General features: G+C 58.8%; 1 protein-coding gene across 4 annotated transcripts; it reads right to left on the reverse strand.

The window, feature by feature from the left end:
* Positions 1 to 602: 602 nt before the first annotated feature.
* On the reverse strand, positions 603 to 8,561 carry IRAK1 (interleukin 1 receptor associated kinase 1). Of its 4 annotated transcripts, none has more exons than XM_081563847.1 (14): positions 8,331 to 8,561; positions 8,069 to 8,236; positions 7,814 to 7,945; positions 7,576 to 7,679; positions 7,230 to 7,418; positions 6,921 to 6,985; positions 6,601 to 6,715; positions 6,100 to 6,218; positions 5,430 to 5,637; positions 5,116 to 5,181; positions 3,466 to 3,702; positions 2,686 to 2,887; positions 1,914 to 2,057; positions 603 to 1,578 (listed from the first exon to the last, which is right to left on the reverse strand). In XM_081563847.1, the coding sequence occupies exons 1-14, from the start codon at positions 8,464 to 8,466 to the stop codon at positions 1,517 to 1,519; spliced, it is 1,947 nt and encodes a 648-aa protein (XP_081419973.1). In that variant the 5' UTR covers positions 8,467 to 8,561; the 3' UTR covers positions 603 to 1,516. The 4 variants fall into 4 exon arrangements, with proteins under 4 accessions (XP_081419973.1, XP_081419971.1, XP_081419972.1 ...); XM_081563845.1 differs by having other exon boundaries at positions 2,476 to 2,887; XM_081563846.1 differs by having other exon boundaries at positions 2,476 to 2,794; positions 3,463 to 3,702.
* Between the last annotated feature and the right edge of the window lie 10,296 nt (positions 8,562 to 18,857).

Raw genomic sequence — 18,857 nt, forward strand, 5'->3', positions numbered from 1 at the left:
GTCAGTGTTTAGGATTCTGCGCTTTCACTGCCGTGGGCCTGGGTTTAATCCCTGGTCAGGGAACTAAGATCCCACAAGCTGCAAGGTATAGCCAAACAAAAAAAATAAAGAAAGAAAGAAATGAAAAAAAGAACAAGAGCTAAACAGCATACAGAATGGAAAGGAAGAGGTGAAACAGTCTTTATTTGCATATGAGATGGTTGTGTGCATAAACCATCCCACGGTATTTACCAAACAACTATTAGAGCTAATGTGTAAATTGAAGCATGGTCACAGAAGGCAAAGCCATTGGACAGAAGTCAATTGTGCTTCTATACACGAGTAATGAGCAGTTAGAAAAGGAAATAAAGATGCCATTTACAATAAAAACGTGTAACATAGGGGAAAATGCAACAACCTGTGAAAGTACGTACTGTTGGGTAGTAGTGTTGTGTGACCTGTCACCAGCATGGGGCTTACTGGGAGAGGAAGCAAGTACCTGCAGAAGATTTGGGGGTGGGGTGGGAGACTGGTGTCTGGGTTTGGACAGTCAAGAACCCTGAGAAGAAAGGCCCTGGACAAATTCAGGGCTTTACCACAAAGTCTACGAGTACAGCCAGAGATGGAAGGGTAAGCTTTTATTACTCCAGGAGAACTTGGACTCCACCAATGCCTCGCTTATGTGGGGCCTGTAGTGTGACTCATGACTGCAGACACAGAAGCATCTGGAGCCTCTGCTACAGCCCTGGGCTGCTCTCAGAGACACTCAGCAACATGAACCCTGACTTGCTCCGAAAACTTGGAGTCCCCTTGTCTTCTTCCTTCCTCTCTGCTTGGCTCCCAACTTCCTGCCTTCTTGGGGCTTCTCACTCTCTGGGTGATACAAGGTGTGTGCCAAGCCAAACCTTGGGGGGGGGCGTGACCCCTCTGCCACAAGCCATGCCCAGGGTAGAGCCTGTGGTCTGGAGAGCCCAGCCTAGCTCAGTGACTGTCCACAGCACCGAGAGGTGGCCTGGGTGCTGGGCCAGCTCCTGGCTCCCTGGGGAAGCCTGCAGACACTGGTCTGGTGGGAGGTGCTGCGGGACTCCCCGGGGCCTCTCAGAACCCCCACTTCCAGCTCGTGGACTGAACCACGAGCCAGCCACACCTCTGTCTTTTCCCAGTTATAAGGCTGGGAGGGGCCCCCGCCTCAACAGCTCTCTGCCCTGTAGCCCTGGGCTACAGATGTCCTGCCCAACTGGCAGTGCCCACTCCTGGCTCCTCCTTGGCCCCTCCAGAGCCAGCGGCCTTCCACTTCCGCAGATGCTGGACCAAGGGCAGGTCGTGGAGATGTCCCTGCCCTACCCGGGGTGGGGGGCTCCGAGCCCGGCCCATGCCCACACCCCAAGAGTACCAGGGCCACCACGTGCCCTTCTCCAGGCAGATGGAGCCCCCCTACCCCCAATGCCCGCGGGCCGCTGAGGGGTCGAGGGCTGTGAGAACTTCTGACCATGAGAACTTGGACTTCCAGGTTTGGGGATCAGCCCAGGCAGGCGGTTCAGCTCCGAAACTCGTCTCTCTCTTTGGGCCCCTGCCTGTCCTGCGGGTCCTGGCCCGAGTCTGCGCAGCGGGAAGCAAATGCCAGTTGGTTAGCCGACAGCAGGGCTGCCATACCCCCTCACTCCCGGGGCATTCTCTGGACTTAGTGGTTTCCATTCCTCAGCAGCACTTCTTTGAATGCAACCTGCCCATCGGGGGCTTCATATGTTCTGGAAGCACGAGCAGGGCTGGCAATCCCAGACTACGGGGAGGGGGAGTGTTGGCAGGACAGGGAGGTGGGACAGGACAGACTACGGGGAGGGGGAGTGTTGGCAGGACAGGGAGGTGGGACAGGACAGGACCGGGCTGTGCCCAGAGCACATGATCTCTCAAAGGCCACCATTCTTGGGGGGTACCTGGGAGAGAGCTGGACGAGAGCAGCTGCAGGCTGTCTAGGACTCCATCCTCATACAAGGCCAGCTTCTGCAGCATCTTCTGTCGTGCCGGATTGATCACGATCTGTGGGGGCCGCGAGGACGTGGAGCTGCCCAGGAGGGGTCCTGGGGTGGAGAGAGGACCCCCTGAGCCACTGGGAACTCCCTGCTGACACTCACTGCCGGCCTCGCGAGCCTTCCCCGTCCCCAGCCTAGCTCCCTCCCTGCCCTCCCGAAAGACAGAGGTCCTGGGCGCTCTGTCTGTCTGTGGGCAAGGCCTGGAGCCCAGCAGTGGACTGGGCCTGCCTTGCTCCTGGCCTGTCCTCAGCCAGCTGGGGGCATGGCCCGGCGAGACGAGATGGCCCGGGGCGGTCCTTCTGTGTACCTTCCTGGGGTCAGGCGAGCAGCCCGCCCCAAGACGGCAGCCCGCAACTTGCTAAGGACAGATGGAGCTTCACAGCAGGTCCCGGATCTCTCCTCCCAGAAGGCTGGGGTGGGGAGGACAGGGTTTTCCCAGAAAGGCCTTTGGTCCCCCTGCTGGTACCTTCCACAGCTGTGGGCTGGAGACCTGGGCCGCTCCCCCAGCTCAACTCTCGGGCGGCACCCCCTTGGGTGTGGGCAGCCTGCCCAAGGGGTACTGGTGTCCAGCCGGGGGCCCCTGGGCCCGCAGGGCAGCTGGGGCTCAGATGCCAGGAGTGCAGGGCAGCGGAGAGGTCAGACATGCTCTCGTCGCTCTCCACGGGCTGGTTGGCACCTTTCTGCGGCCAGTCTGTAGCCTGGGCCTGGGCCCCCGAGGGCGCTGCCAGGGGCTGCCGGGGGCTGGCATGGCTCAGGGCGCTCCCACTGGTGGACACATAGGAGTTCTCTTGTGGGGAAGGGGGGCTGCGGCTGGCAGCCTCCGGCTCCAGGCATGGCCCTACCACTGCCACCTGCAGCTCCTCCAGCATCTGGTACACCTGCAGGGAGGGATCAGGGCTCTCAGGGCGAGTGGCCCTGACCAGGTTCTCGCGGAGGGTGGCAGAACCTCAGGGCAGCTCTGGGTCAGGGCCAGAGAAGACAATCGTCGCCACTAAAGCTAAGGACCGAGAGAGGCTTCTCTTTGTCTTCGAGAAAACAAACCTCGTTGCCCTGATGCCCTCAATGATGCTTCTTTCTTTTCTCAAGAGAGACAAATGAAGGATAGGATGTGGAGGGATGTGGGAGGGGGGGTTCAGGATGGGGAACACATGTACACCCACGGCTGATTCATGTGAATGTATGGCAAAAACCACCACGATATTGTAAAGTAATTAGCCTCCAATTAAAATAAATAAATAAATTTTTAAAAAAGAGAGACATAGAGGTGGAAGGGACACAAAAAAGGCAGATGCAGTAGCGCCAGGCACCCAGAAGGGGGCGCAGTAAAAAGCCGATCACCTCCCTCTCTGTACCCGGCCGGGTTCGGTGGGGGCTCAAGCCGAACCCAAGAGCAGGCGAGCAACATGTGGAGACTGGCATCTCAAGCACTTCCCGTACACCCAGCTCACAGGACTACCTGGGTCATCGGGGGTCTCCTCTTGGCCCGGCGGTGCAGGCAGCAGCAAGCCAGCTGGCCCAGGGCCAGGCCCAGCTCTGGTGGGCATGGCCCCGGCCTGGGGTCTAGGTGCTTCTTGTAGATCTGGGCAGCGACTGGGGCGGCCCACGTGTCTGCGGCCAGCCTTCCTTGGACTGTGGTCTGGGTGCCCTTCAGGGTCACCCCAGCTTCCTCGGCCTCCTCTTCAACCAGGTCTTTCTGTGGGACATGCAATGTGAGTCTGGTCCCCATGGGCCGTGCCTTGTGCAGCCATCCCCCGGCCCTCATCTGTGTGTGCTCAGCGCTGACCTGGGCCCCTGGGATCCAGCCACACGCCCAGCACCTTTCACAGAGCTTTCACAGAGCTGACTTCCTGAGAGGGGAGAGACATCGACATGCCTCGAAAACCAGGGGAAACCGCGGCAGGGAGGCACCCCCAGGGGTTTTGATGTGGGGGGTGCCCAAGCAAGTGACACTCAGGCTCTGATCGAAAGACAGCAACTAGCCAGAGCGAGAACAAAGCAATGGCACCCCACTCCAGTACTCTTGCCTGGAAAATCCCATGGACGGAGGAGCCTGGTGGGCTGCAGTCCATGGGGTCGCTAAGAGTCAGACACGACTGAGCGACTTCACTTTCACTTTTCACTTTCATGATGAAAGAAGGAAATGGCAACCCATTCCAGTGTTCTTGCCTGGAGAATCCCAGGGACGGCAGAACCTGGTGGGCTGCTGTCTATGGGGTTGCACAGAGTCGGACATGACTGAAGCGACTTAGCAGTAGCAGTAGCAGCAGCCAGAGAGGGCAGGGCTCAGATGGGAGAGCCCCACGGAGATGGTGGGAACAGGACCAGATGGGAAGGACCAGGAATAGAACCTGGGGTCAGGGGGCGTGGCCTTTCAGGCAGAGGAACAGGGAGCCACTGGGGCTAGAGGACAGACAGCAAGCTGGCAACCACACTGAGGGTCCGGGCCTTCACCCCAAGCATGGCGGGGGTAAAGGGGTTCCACCACCTCCTCACAGTTCTGAAAGAGCTTTTTGGCGGTTGCCCAGAGAAGCCATGGCAGGGACCCTGTGGGGTGTAGCATGCTGCCCCACAGGGGTGCTGACGATGGGCCCAAGTGCAGATCTATTCAGTGCCCGGTTCTGGCAGAGACCCCTCCGAGACCCGGGAATGGACGGAAACAGCCCTGAGCCCGGGCAACACATCGGCTTATACAGTGTGAAGCTTCCTGCCGACTAAGCAGAGAGGAGCTGGACTTTGGGCTCTGGGTCAGTCCCCGGAGGAGCAGATCTGCCCCCCAAAACCCAGGGAAGGCGTCTGGGGTGAGGGGGGACGTGGTCCGATTCCCAACCATTGCCTCTCCCAGATCCCCCGATTCTGTTTTCCACTGTGATCGGGCTGCACCTCACCCTCCATAACCCCCTCAACCCAGGTGGGGTCTGGAAGGGCCCACAGCACCTGCCGGGGACAGACAGGTTTGTTCCCGGCTAGGCAGATGCAGCTGTCTGGGGCCCTGCCTACTCTCAACGATGAGTCAGCAGCAGCCGGGCTGGCTCCTGCGGGGGCCCCGTGTTCAAGATTGTTCCACCCTCCCTCTCTCCCTCCCCACCTGCCTCGGGAGGAGGCTCACCAGATACTTGGGCTGGGCGCCATGCATCCTCACGGCCCTCTGGCCAGCCAGGGTCTCCAGCAGCACCTGCAGAGAGAGCAGGCTGCAGACTGGGGCCGCCGAGAACCCGCTCGCGGGACTCAAGCTCGGGAGTTCTGGAGGGCCCATGTGGAGCAGAGGAATGGACACTGACAGACATGAAGGTGCGGAGCCACGCAGGGCGCCTGAGCTGGGGAGGACGGGTCCCAGGAACTGAAGCTGGTCAGGCCTGCTGGGGGATTCTCCGGGGGCCGTGGCCCCCCAACCCCAGGCCGGCCGAGGGCCCCGCAGCTCACCACGCCGAAGCTGAAGGTATCGGTGTCCACGGCCAGCCTCCCAGTCTTCACGTACTCCTCGGGCAGGTAGGCCAGGGTGCCGCGCACCGTCCGAGTCCGGGCCACGCTACTACTCTGGCTGGGGTTGGCCCCCGCAAACCGGCTGAGACGGGCCAGGCCGAAGTCCCCCAGTTTGGGCATCAGTCTCTCATCCAGAAGGACATTGGAACTTGGGGACGGAAGGCGGTGGTGTCAGCCTGACCCTAGCTCTCTCTGCGATTCATCACCCCTGTGCTTACTGCCCCCTGCCTGGTCCTGAGACAATCAGACTGGAGCCACCGACATGCTCCTCAGCGGCAGATCGTGGCCCATGCTCGTGGTGTTCCAGCCCCTTGGGGCTCCGAGCAAGTGGCCCCCAGAGACCCGTCCTGCAGTTGAGGCACTGTTCACCAGTGGGGCCCATCCTTGGCCTCCGTGTCCACCCCTGGCCCACACTGGGTGCTCAGTGACCCACAGACCCCAGCTCTGACGTCCCCTGTTCTCAGGGGGATCGCTCAGGGCCAGGCTCCCGGGGACCAGGCAGCAGGCACCCCCAGTCCCTGCTGGTGGGAGGTGTGGGAGCATCACCCCTTGCCACTGGGCTCCTGCCACCCTCGAAGGCCCCCAGGGGCTGGCCATATCCCCGCCGCACCTCTTGACATCTCCGTGGATGAGGCTGGGGCTATCTTGATGTAAGAACTGAATTGCCCGGGCTGTGCCCAAAAGGATGTCCAGTCGCTGAGGCCAGGAGAGAGTGGGCCAGGCTTGTGTCTGGAGGAGCACAAGGAAGAAAGGGGAGACCGCGAGGCCACTGTCTTTCACGCCCATCCATGCTTCCCCTGAGCGCTGAAGTGTCAGGTCAGAGATGCTCCTGTCCTGGGCTCAGTCAGCCGTTGCATCCTGTGGGCGCCTCTCTAGATGGGGCCCAGGGGCTGTTCGTTGCCTCTTGCCCTCTGGGCGATGCCGCCAAGACCATTATGCTATTCCGATTCCCCAGGGGAGCAGACAAAGCCCCTTTCAGAGGCCCCACAAGCTCAGCTTCTGAGCACGGAGAGGCCCTGCTCACTGACGCCAAGGGCCCCAGCGCCCTGTCCCACTCAGACCAGGTGCCAAGCAGGACACAGTGTGCCAGGCTGGGCTGGGCAAGGCTTACCTGGACGTGGAGGCGGTCTTCCAGGGAGCCATTGGGCAGGAAGCCATAGACAAGGCAGTAGAAGCCACTCTGAGCACAGTAGCCGGCAAAGTCCACAATGTTGGGGTGACGAAACCTAATTGAAACAGTGGGGTCTCAGCACTCTGCTCCCAGCGTCCAGCACGCCTTCCATCCGGCCATCGCGGAGTGGGGTGCGGGGCGCAGATGGTCCCTAACCAGGTTCCCCAGCTCGCTTGGGCCTGGCAGGCTGCGGACCAAGGGGGAGCCACGTCCCCGGACACACGGTCCTGGCGGGGCCCTGCCCCTGCCCACAGGCTCACCGTGACAGCTGCTGCACTTCGGTTTGGAAGCTCTGCTTCACTGTGGTCCACTCCAGGTCGGCCTCCTGCAGCCCTCGGGGAGAATGAGGCAGGGGGGACCGGCAGTGTGAGATTCCTGTGGCCCGGACTTCACGGCCACACCCCCTGCCACCTGTTCTGGGCCCAGAAGGAGCATGGGGCTGGGGGCCCTGGACTGCAAAATCAGAGGGCTGAAGGAACCCTGCGGGGTCCCGAAGAGGGGGAGGAGGACCACAAAAGCCCGAGTCTGGGAACAGCCCTCGAGGGCCCTGGCGAGGATGCTCCACACACCTCCTTGAGCCTCTTCACAGCATAGACTGTGTTCCTCATCACCGCCCGGTACACACAGCCAAAGCCGCCCTCCCCGATCTTGAGCTCCTCTGAGAAGTCGTGGGTGCCCTGGCAAATCTCATGGAGGGGCCAGCAGAACGAAGAGGAGGGGGCCCCTGGCAGGAGGGACACGGGGCTCTCTGGGCTGGGCTGTGGGAAGAGACCCTGTATCAGGTGAGGTCCCATGTCCTCCCCTCTGCCTCAGCCCACCCTTGCTGGGCTGCCTGGGGTGGCCCAGGGGACCAAAGGCGGCTTTGTCACTGCTTGCTGGCGTCAAACCTCTGGGTGGGGGGCAGGACCCACCTACCTTGGTAGATGAGGGGGCTGGAGATGGCAATGGTGGCTGATGGGCAGCTGGGCTTGGTCCAGGGCAGAGCTCGGGGTCAGAGTGAGTCTGGGAGCCTGGAAAAGCTTCGTAAAGACACCAGTGAGAGGCAGGCAGAGGCCAGGGGCAAGATCTACCGGGATGGCCAGGAGCAAGGGGGTCCTTTCCTGAGGTTCATCAGGCCAACCCCCACGAACCACCCCAGCCAGGGCCGTCTTACCTGGGGAGAGGAGGGTGGAGGCCAGAGACGGCAACTTCCGGTGGCCGGGAACCGCAGTCTCGGAGGGTGCGGAGATGCTGCTGGGTATCGGGGAGGTGGTGCTGGGGGGCAGAAGCGGGGCAGGAGGGTGCCCTGGGACGCCGGGGAAGGAAAGGACGGTTAGGCCCAGGCTGGAGGGAGGAGCTCCGGGGTAAGCCCTGAGCGGCCCCTGGCCTGGGGTCCTGGGGGTCCTGGGAGTCCCCGGGCCGCGCTCACAAGCAGTGATGATGTCCCGCGCCCGCAGCAGCTGCAGGTGCGTGAGGATGCGCACGAGGTCGGCCACGCGGGCGTTGCGGTTGATCCACGGCCACAGGACGCTGGCCGTGCGCTGCCCGGAGCGCTCGCACAGCCGCAGCTCGGTCTGGTCGCGGACGATCAGGGCGGCTGCGGGGCAGGGGGTGTCAGGCCGCGGCGCCCGGGCCCCCGCGCGGCTCCCCGGCCCGCCCCGCCCCGCCCCTGCCGGCCTGCGGCCACCCACCGAACTGGCACCAGTCGGCGGGCTCCAGGGCGTCCATCACTTTATAGAAGCGGCACATGACCCAGGGCGGCACCTCGTACAAGAAGTGCTGGGCACCGGGGACCGCGGGGTCTCCCGGGCCCGGCCCCCCGGCCATGGCCGCCGCCGCCGCCGCCGCCGCCGCCGGGCCGGGGCCTCTCCGGGCCGCGGCGGGCGCGGGCCTTGGCCGGCCGGGTCCGTGAACACTGACTCACTTCCCCTTTAAGGCGGCCTCGTGCGACGCCCGGCGGGCCGGAAGGGGCGGCACCCGGGGCCGCCGCCAGCTCGCCCGCCGCCGCCGCCGCCGCCAGCCCCGGCCACACGGGGGCGCCGCGCGCGGTCACGCCTCCCAGAGGCAGCGCCCGGGTCCCGGCGAGGCAGACGGGCGAGCTTCCTGGAGGAGGAGGAGGACTCCGAGGGCTGCAGGAGAGCGCTTCTTGGCCCCAGGGACGATGGGCATGGTGAAGGCCTTTCCAGAAAGGGCTAGAAGTGAGGCTTCAGAGAGCCGCTGGCTGGTCCTCTTTAAGTTTCTGTTTCGTGGGGAACACCGTGGAGAGGGGTCAAGACATCCAGGCGGGACAAGGTCAGATGTGGGTCACACCAGGGCTCCCGGCTGACTCCCTGCAGCTGGCTTGTGAGCCTGGGGGCAGGAAGAACGATCTGGAAGCTCGCAGCATCTCCACTCACCTCCTGGGCCCCGGATCCCATCTTTTCTTGGCCCTCCGGGAACCTGCTCCAGCGGTGGTTAGGTCTTTGCAGCATCTGCCCTCTTTTCTTCTTGGCTGGCTCCTTCCCGCTAGCACAGAAAACGTGTTTACGTCTCTTAGAGACAGATCTTCTCTTCGGCTGCCCGCCTCCCTCTTGTCACGCTTGAGGATGGCAGGCTCTGGCGGCTCCCACCCCTTTCTCTGAAGCTCACCGAGCTCCGTACTTGGCCTGTCTGACATCTCCCTACAGGCCTCCAGCATGCCTCCATCATTCGCAATAGCAGTAGCAGCCACAGTAGCAGCCACCAGGAAACTGTCACCTCTCTGAACTTCTCTGGAGTTCCTCTCTTCCCCACCGGACTCAGACCTAGATGAACCTAAACGAACATGCTTCCCTGCCTCCTCTCGACTCAGGGGTCTTCCTTAGGCACAAAGCACACCAGTTTTCCTGCTTAAGACCTTCCCGGGGTTCCCGAAGCCCTCCGAGGGATCGCAGCTTTTCAGCACGACTTCTGACGTTGTCACCGCGTGGCCCTTTCCTGCCCACCTGTCTCGCTCTTGGCACTCGTTGGCGGCCTTAACCCAGCCACAACTCCTTGGGATTCCAAGAATGTGCCAGGGCTCCCACCCCCACGGGTTTGCACTTGTAGCTTCGTCCAGCAAATACTCAGGTAGCTGGAAGCTGGCCTGGTGTCCCCTGGTGCATCCTTCTTCAGCCTCAGCACTCATCTGCTTCCCTGACACCCCTCCCCACCCCCCGCCAAGCAGCCAGGGCACCTTCCTCTTCTGTTTTTTCCAGCTCGATGCCAGCTTGAAAGGCAGGTCTTCCCTAGCCACCCCCTTGTCCACTTGATCCTGACCCCTGAGGGCTGCCACCCTCCCCGCCCAGAGGCTGTCCATCCAGAGACTTCAAGAGTGGTTTTCAGAGAACAGGTCCGCCCAAAATGCACCTCCGTGGCAGCCTCTTCCCAGAAGCTGCAGCCACTCCCCAAGAGGAGGCCGGCCACGCCCTGAGCCCCAGTGGCTTCCCACGGGGACAGCTCTTACCGAGACTCCCAAGCCGAGGAGGGAACTAGTGGGCACACACACACTAAGTGAACCAGGACTTGGTCCCACTTCCAATTCTGCTGGACTGCAGCTCCCGGGACAGCCCTGGCATCCCATGGATGCTCAGGATGCACACACGCCATGAACGTCAACCCTCTTTTTTACCACTTAAGGCCAGGACGCTCGAGTGCACTTCCAAGTAGCTGTGTTCACATACATGTGCCTGTGATGCTGAATTCTGAGCAGTTCTTGTCACCTCCAAGCCATCCTGATGGAGGATGGCTGTGAGGGAACCATGAGCTCCCGAGAGCACTCCACCTCATCAGAAGCCAGGGAATGGGGGGTGGGGGTGCAGCGCGTCCTCCGGGCCAGGAGCAGGTCAGCAGAGCCCTTGGGAGGGTCTCAGGCAGGAGGCACCGGAGGAGTCGGAGCTGGGGGGTTTCCAAAAGCCCCGCAGCCCATCGGGGACAGCCAGGATGCTGCCCTGGCCCTCTGGGACAGGGAAGCTGTGCTGCTCTGAGGAAGGTCCTTCATGCCTGCCAGTTCAGAGCTCCCCTCTGGGCATGTGGACCCCAAGGCAGGCTGGTGCAGGGTGCCAGCTGGTGCCCTGTTCTCCCCAGAGCGCCCAGAAAGCAGCTGGCTTCTGTGTGTTCCCAGGAAGTGCCCCACCTTGCTGTCCTGGGAGCTGTCTTGATAATGAAAGCCCAGACCTGGAGTCACTTTCACAGAGAGATTTATCGAGAATGCTAACAGCACAGGATACAGTACTTCCCAACAAAAGGTGCGAACGCGTCACTTAGAAAGGCATGCTGAGTATTCTTGGCTTTCACACGTATTAAAAAACTTACAAAAATAAAATAAAACTGCGTGCTGCCCATCTTTTCAAATAGTAAAAGAACCTTATGAAAAAATCACTTGGTTTTACAACAAAAGACACAAACGGACATTTTTATGTAAATTTATAAGGCAAACTCTTTATATAATAAATAGGTTACAGGGATTCAGTGGGGGGTGTTTTTGAAACGTATACAGGTACATTCAGACAGGTTTACTGAAATGGTACAAATTTCCTTAATAAATTGCCTTTTGTTTTTAAATATATCAGTGCTTTCAGTCATTTGGCTATACACAAAGAACCTTTTTTTTGAACACTACAAAAAAGCAATCAATATTTTTTTTTGTTTTTAAAACGACCTACTTAAGTTTTCTAAAGTAATTGTCCCAAAACACAAAAACTGAAGGTGAATGCGATAGAGGGCTTTTGGAGATCATCTCCAGCCAAGTCTGTCCTGGGTGACTCCCCGCACCCCACACATACTTTTCCAGCCCTTTTCCTCCAGGGCTGGAGCCAGCTCCCTCTGCACAGGGCGACCAGGGTCCCTGCGACTCAGGAGGGGGCGGTGACCCTGCTTGGTTCTTCTCGCTCCTAAGCCCCATGCCCGAATTGTCAGCACTGTCCTTGAAGAGGGGGGGCCCCCGGGCGCTAAGGGAGCACGTGGCCACCCCTGTTTCATCAGTCCTCAACAGTGTCTGGGAGGTAACGGCTACTCTGAAGAGGATCGGGTTTTGCCACGAAACGAGAAGGGGGGGTTTCTCACATCCAAATTTTGCTGGAGATCAGATGACAGCCAAGGGCGTGTGCCCCCCCCCATCCGCTATCATCTCCTCGTCCGGGCAAGTGGGGAATCCAGAGGTTACGTTAGTGTCGTGCACTGTGGGGCGGGGTGGATGTGATGATGGTACCCCGAACAGTAATGCCCCCCTGAATCATAATGCCCTGTCCACACACGCCTGACCTGTGGCCACAGTGGAGGTCTCCAGGGAGATGCCCAACCTCTGGCCGAGCCTTGCCCCGTAGGCCCACCCCGACCTTCTCCCGCCGAGGTGTGGCTGGCTCCGCTCACACCCCTCCTGGCTCCCCTTGCAGGAACGTCAACTTTGTCTGTCCTTAAAAAAAAAAAAAAAAGTCCTGATGCTACTAATCTGGGAGTGGACCAAAACCTGGTTTTGCTCTGACTTCACAAATGGCAGCACGTCAGCTATTCGCTCTGTAGGCTCTAGGTGTCACTTCTTTGGGTGGCTTCTGGCTGATCTGGGCAGGGGTTCCTGTCTTTGGCTCTCCCACTCCTGGGGCAAGAGGACAGCCCCTCTCCTTCTGGTTACCATCCCCTCCCTCCGAATTCTTTTGTTGGTAAAGAAAAGGTGTCTAGAAGCATTTGTCTCTGGAACAATTACTTTAAACATGGTTACAATACAGACTTCAGTTCAAACACAGAAGAGATTTACTTCGCAAAATTCCTTTCACCCACCGAAAATTACACAAAGAGAAGCCTCAACACCACAGTTAAGAGGACCAGTAGAGAGAAGCTCATGTTTGGAACACAAAAGGAAAACTCAAAACCAAACCAAACCCAAACAGAAACAACCCCAGAGAGACAAGGGGAGGGCGGAGGAGGGGAGGAGCGCAAACACAGCACACGGTACAGTGTCCGGGTACAGGAGCCCTGCGCAAGGAGAGGGCTCGGCACACCGAGTAACAGTCCTGGTGATATTTGGTCATATATTCATCAACTACTGACTCTGGAGCGGCTGTTATTGATTGAAGCAGTGACAACTCAAACGGAAAAGGAGGCCTTGGGAGCAAGGGAAGGAGCAGGCTTCGAGTTCTGCAAGCCTTTGCCACACCACCGTCCAGCAACCCAGGAACAGTGCACTGGGTGGGCCCTGCTGCCTGGGGCAGGCCAGGCGAGAGGTCACTGGCTGAGGCTAACGTGGTGCTGCCTTCAGATCTTGGGCAGAACTGGACACGCGCCGACACCCATCTGCAAGAGGCTGGACAGCAGTGGTCGCAGCGGCTTCCTCTGCCCCTCCCCACCACCCCCCCGCCAGCCCAGGCTGGGTGGGAGAGGAGGTGGGGACCCACTACTAATACTGAACTGAAGGTGGGGCCCAACCCCCAGGCCCAGGTCCTCCCAGGGGCCTGAGGGGTGCCTGGCCACCTGAAGGGCCTCTAAGGGTTTCTTTTGGACGCAGGCCTCAGAAGTAATGATGCGGGGAGGGAAGCTTTTGGCCCTGGTGATTATAATGCTCTCTGCTTTGGAAGAACAAGTTTCTGGATTTTTTTTTTTTTTTGGTGTTTTTACTTACTTAAAAAATAATCAAAAAGAACTTACGGCTAAACTCTCTAGCAGATATTGCTCAGTAAGAATTACAAAAGCAAATGCAATTACTCGTAGGATTGGGGCGGGGGGAAGAGGAAGGGACGTTTCTGGAGTCTTCGCTACCTCCTGGAGGGGACCCGCTGGACCGCGTGTGTGGTTCTGGGGTCCCTGATGTTCTCCCTGGTACGGCTCACACTTTCCAAATCGAGACACAGCCTTCAGTCTCCCCTGCGGCCCCCAGACTCAGCAGAGAGGGGGCTCTACCAGTGGGGAGGCTTGCTGCCTGTCTGCACATCATCACTCTGACCGGGTCACTGGAGGGTGTCGGAGGCGGGGGCAGGCCACCCCCATGGACTCCAGCTGCCCCACCCAGAGATCGAAGGGGACCAGGCAGTGAAAACTACATTCTGGGCTTCGCCAGAGCCAGGGAGCACGCTTGCATCCACCCACTGAAACGAACTGTCCTGCCTACGCCAGTGCCCTGGGGCCTCTCTCACAAGCTCAGGAGAAACAGTGCGAAACCCAGGAGCTGCCCGGAGCCTCCTTCGCTCGGCACTGGGAAGCCCTTGAAAGAAGCGAGGAAAGACCACAGCTCTGCTTGGACACAAGTGACCAGCAGATGGATTTGTCGGTTTTTTTTTTTTTATTTGTGTTTTTTTTTTCTTTTTTTTTTTTGGTTTTTAAAAATTTTCCCTTGTCCTATGCTATGGTTATCAGAAATATTGTAATTAAGCAACAGGTATAATTTTAACAGGTCTTTGTGTGTATGTGTGTGTGTGTGTGTGTGTGTGTGTGCGCGTGTGTGGAGCCACAAGCAAAATGATTTTATAACTGTGCAATATACATATATATATATATAAAAATTCAACTGCTTTGTGTGTCTAGTCGGTGTATTTAAATAAAAGGAACAAGAGAGGAAAAAGTAAAACTGAAGAGCAAAACAAAAGCCCAGGAGAGGAAAGACCAAGCAGGTCTATGTGTATAGTCTAGAAGATACTGGATATAATCAGGGTCACCAGGAAGAACAGCTTTGTCACTTGACAGACAGACACTATGGGGAGAGGGACTACCAGTGGGCAGGAGCCAAACCTCATGGCCTTTTCCCCTCACCGCTGAGCAGGACTCGAGGAGACGGGTGACCGAGGGGGCGGCCGGCAGAGCCAAGGCAAGTTTCCCCAATGTTTGGAAACCCCCAGCTGGAGCCCCTTCCATGAGGGTCCTCTCCCCTGCTCTGCCGCGGCCCCAGGCCCCAGGGAGGGCAGAGCCGGGGACTGTCCTCGGGGGCAGGCCACACCGCGGGCAGATGCTGTGGAGGAGACATCACCCTCTCCTGCTTAGTGGCCTGGGCCCTAATTCTAACCAATTCTTCCTGACACCTCAGCACTTGGGTAGGCTCGCTGGAGATGACAGAGGAGGAAGGAACAGGTGAAGTCAGGTAGCGAGGAGGTCACGCGCCTTCACAATTCCCTGCTGAGCGCCCCCACTTCCCACCCGGAGCTGGGCTCCTGTAGCTTCACGACAGGCAGGTCTCCCTGCAGGGACAGCTACCCGAGAGAGAGAGACAGAGACAGAGAGACAGACTCTCCAGTGACCCAAGGGCCCCAAGGCGCAGACCCAGCAGTTTCAGGCTGGATTCCCCTTCACCCGCAGCACTGGCCACACAGCGGGCCAGGCTCCAAGTCCTCTTAGATCAGCCATTTTTTGGCGAAAGCTTGCTCTTATTCACTCAGAAACATTAAGATGTAGTTTCCTGTTCAATGTTTCCTAGGTCTTCCTTCTGCAATGTTGACAAGGGGCTTCAGTGTTCCCTTTTTTCCCCCTTGAACATGGAACTTTAGACTCTGGGTGAGGCAGTATCCTAGCGAGCTCTAACAATTCCACTATGTTTTCTAAAGATTGATATCGTTTCAAAAACAGAAAGAAGCAAAAACTGAGACTCAACAAACCCCTCCGGTGGACAGGTTCATGCACAGGGTGCTGAGATGGGGCTCTTGCAGAGAGCAACTGAGAGCCGGAACGCAACGTGTCGGGGCTGTTGGGCTCGAGAGCAGGGGTTCCACTACGAGCCTGGCAACACGCCTGTGCCCCCCAGCCCTCCCCGGGCACTGGTCAGTACTCAAGGGGTGGTAGGCTGACGCCCACAGGGCTCTAGAGCGAGCTCACTTCTCCGAGGTCTGGATGGTCTGGGCCACCCACATGGGCAACTTGCATCAGGAAAACAATTTGGGGCCATGACCCCACTAGAGATGGCTGTGCCGAGCTAGGGCTGATGCCTGTGACCTCCCCTGGCCCCGTCGGGCCTAGTAGGAATGCTCTGGAGAGGGGGCACAGAGCTCAGCTGCCAGGCTCCACAAGATCCAGGCTGCCATAACTGGTGGCTTCCCTTTACACCCTCTGTTCCCTCCTGGGCTCGCGCTGCTTGGTAGAAGTTACTTCAAATCCAGAGATCCCGTCAGCTAAGGAAACTCCTCTCCCACCAAAGATGGCGGTGTGCTTGTGGCTATTAAGTACCCTCCTTCATGATGGCCGTCACAGCAATGACAGGCAGGGAGGCAGCTGACAACCTGGTGCTGTTCCGAGTCCCACCGCCAGGCTCGTGGCCTCTAGACTGCTGCTAGCACCGGCACGGGGGCTCAGGAGAGAAGTCAGGTGCTGGCTGTGGCCGGCATGCCCGGGCCACCACTGCGCCTTCCACCGTCCAGGGAGCTGAGGGAAGTGAGGGGGGCAGGGCATTTCTGGGGGTCTCCTGTGCCTTTTGATAGGGACTACGGGGCAGAAGGATGTGTACTGGACCCTGCTGTGGCCCAGGGGCCCCGCCTCACTGTGGTGTCAACGCCAGCAGAGACACGGGTTAGGACAGCTGAGCGACAGGCACAGGGCAGGGAGACCCAACGTGACGGACCTAGCCAGCCCCTCGGGTATCTGAAAGCTGTCTTATCAACTCCTGCCTTCTGCACACAGTCCCTAAGGGATGCCCCCCGAATCTTCATGGTGTTCAAGTACACACAGAATCAACATCACACTCCCCAACTAGGCCGGACCCAGCTGGTGAGAATTCCGAGGCCTGCCCTCCAACCTTCTGTCCACCTGTCTCCAGAACAGAAGCGGTACGGGACCTTCGGCGCCCCTGCCCAAAGGTGACTCACTCGTAATGCCTGTATCTGGGGGAGAGGGAATGTGGATGAAACGGGGAGAAAACCCTAAGGTGCCACCTGCAGCCTTGAAACTCTAGGGGCGGGAGCTGGGGAGTGAGGGGCCTGTAGGTCAGGCTGGGCAGAAAGGAAACGCCACTTGGGATTCGCTGTTCTAGACCACCTCCATGGGTCAGCCCCAGAATCAACTGTTACAGGTTAAAGTGGGGTATGGCAGGCCCAGCTCTCCTTGGCCGAGGACCAGATGGTGCCAAGCTGCTGGGGAGGTCAGCTTTGGAGACTGGTCCCAGGAGCCACGTTTTATGGATTAGGTGTAATTAATGCCTCAAAACCTGACCCAGCAAACCAGATGGCACCTCCATGACAAACGGGCTGGACAGCGGGCTCATGTGGACAGGGATCCTCTGAGAGTGCCAGGAGCCTTTTGTCCTTGGAGGAAGAGGGATCCTGATGGACACGACCCCTCTTCCAACTCCCATCCCTTCCTGGGGGAGGACTCAGAAGTGAAGCCCGGAGGGTGGACAGCAGAGTGGGTTTGGTTGGGGGACTTGCTTTTGCAGCATCAAGAAATGGATACAAAAATGCTAGAAAGGGCAGCTACAACTCCACAAACAGAACAGGGCAAACTCCCTTGCTTCTAACCGTTCTGGGAGAGAGACACGGTTTCGGTTTTTTTCTGAAGCTACTGATTGGAACTGCCAACTAGGGGTCCTGATCACTAAAGGACTGGCAAGGAAGTGCTAGATGGTTTCTAAGATGTTTCACTCCTTCATGGTTACACCGCAGTGAGGAAAGCTGGGGGATAGTAACTGAAATACACGAGACAACACGCACTTGACAGTTCATGGCAGCAGCTCACGTGGGAACGTGCTTGTGGGTGTTTCTGGAAGCATAAGACTGCTGTCTCGTTTGCTACTTTGATAAGGTACTTCTCAGTTGGACAGATTTAGATATAAGAGACATCTCTGTAAACACAGAAAAGGATATACCAATATGATGAAGATATGCAGCTAGATAAGGACTTCCTGAACAGAGGGTAAAAGCACGGGGTCTCGAATTGAAACTGACCAATGAACACCCCACAACAAGCCTAAGCCTCGACGCCCCCACACCACAGCGCTGGTGCTGACGGGGAAAAGCGTGAGGTACCAGACCCCCCTCCCCCAGCCTCCAGCAAGCGAAGGCCGCACGGGGCCCAGCAGAGAACTCCTGCTCAGAGGAGCAGCAGGGGGGTAACTGCACTCGTTTTGCCTGCTACCCGGCCCGACTACCTCGCCCTAGCCGGGTCCTGCACAGGCCAAGGTCAGGGTTTGGCCACTCCGTGACATTGGCAGGCCACAGCGGGTCTCTGTGCTGCCCAGGGCTCTGCAATCCCAATCTGGGTCCACTTCTCCTACCCACTGCTGTTGAGTGAGAAGGCTGAGGAGACCTGGGATCCAGGGTCTGACCGAAGGAGGGAACTCCTGGGAGAGCAAGATCCTGCCTCTCCCGTGCCCCTCAGAGAGGCCAGGGTACTAGGGCTGGATGGATTCAGCGGAGTCTGGGGCTTCCTCAGGGCTCAGAAATGGGTGGGAGGCGGGGCTGGGGTCGACGACAGGAAGGCCAAGGGTGTGGGGAGTTCTGGGGGCCTGAGCTGACCAGTGTCGGCTCGGGGTACGGTCGGGCACTGCGGTTGCCTGGAACGGAAGGGAGCAGTGAGGACGAGGGAGGAGGGGGAGAAATGAAAAGGCTGAAACAAAAGGAGGCAGAAACTGAAGGAGAGGAGAGAAACCAATCAGGAAGTCCTTATAAATTGCAGCAAACACTTAGAGTTTCGGAGCTTCGTGGGAACCCTATGTGCTGAGCCCACTTGAAAACAAGCGCAGGTATATACAGATCCAGGTAGTTGTCAACACCGTCACATCTAGTGGCCTGAGGGACAAAGGGTCGCCAAGTCAAGCCCGCTAGCTTGCTCGCAGAGCAGGTTTGTTTTGAAGTGGGAACATGAAGACTCAATAGTGCAAATAGTTCTAAGCTGTCCCTAAAGGAGTTGAGAATTGGAAAAGTTTTGGAAGAACATTTCCCCTGCCTTCCCCCTGGCCCCCGACCCCATCTACTAAGGCTCGAACTAGCGGCCACAACTGCTCTGAGCAGCTAGGGATGCCTTCTGCCCGGCCCGCGGCACTCCGCCGGCTGCAGCCTGGGCCAGCCTGCCAGGGCCTCAGCCCGTGGCCTTGGTGGCCTCTGTCTAGTGCCACCCGCTGGAGGCCGGCCCTGGGCCAATGTCGCCTCTGGCACAGGCCAGTCGACACCCGGGGGGCTCAAAGGATGCCTCCCTCCTAGCCAAGCCAGAACCAGGGCCGACAGGTGCTACATCCCCAACCTGTGAAATATCCTGGTCGATTTGGGATTGGGGCTGGTGGGGAGCCGTCTGTGTGCCCCTGTGGGTGGTATCACACGGGC

This window comes from Giraffa tippelskirchi, chromosome X (assembly GCF_054371585.1).
Source record: "Giraffa tippelskirchi isolate mGirTip1 chromosome X, T2T-mGirTip1v1.2.pri, whole genome shotgun sequence".
Lineage (NCBI taxonomy): Eukaryota > Metazoa > Chordata > Mammalia > Artiodactyla > Giraffidae > Giraffa > Giraffa tippelskirchi.

What these genes read in the sequence shown, in the direction of transcription:
- IRAK1 (XM_081563845.1), bottom strand. Translation starts at nt 8,466, where the DNA reads ATGGCCGGGGGGCCGGGCCCGGGAGACCCCGCGGTCCCCGGTGCCCAG. An exon ending in ATACCTTCAGCTTCGGCGTG is followed by an intron (nt 5,182 to 5,429) that starts GTGAGCTGCGGG and finishes CTCTCTCTGCAG; the next exon opens with GTGCTGCTGGAGACCCTGGC. An exon ending in CCAGCCCACAGCTGTGGAAG is followed by an intron (nt 2,058 to 2,475) that starts GTACCAGCAGGG and finishes TCTCCACCCCAG; the next exon opens with GACCCCTCCTGGGCAGCTCC.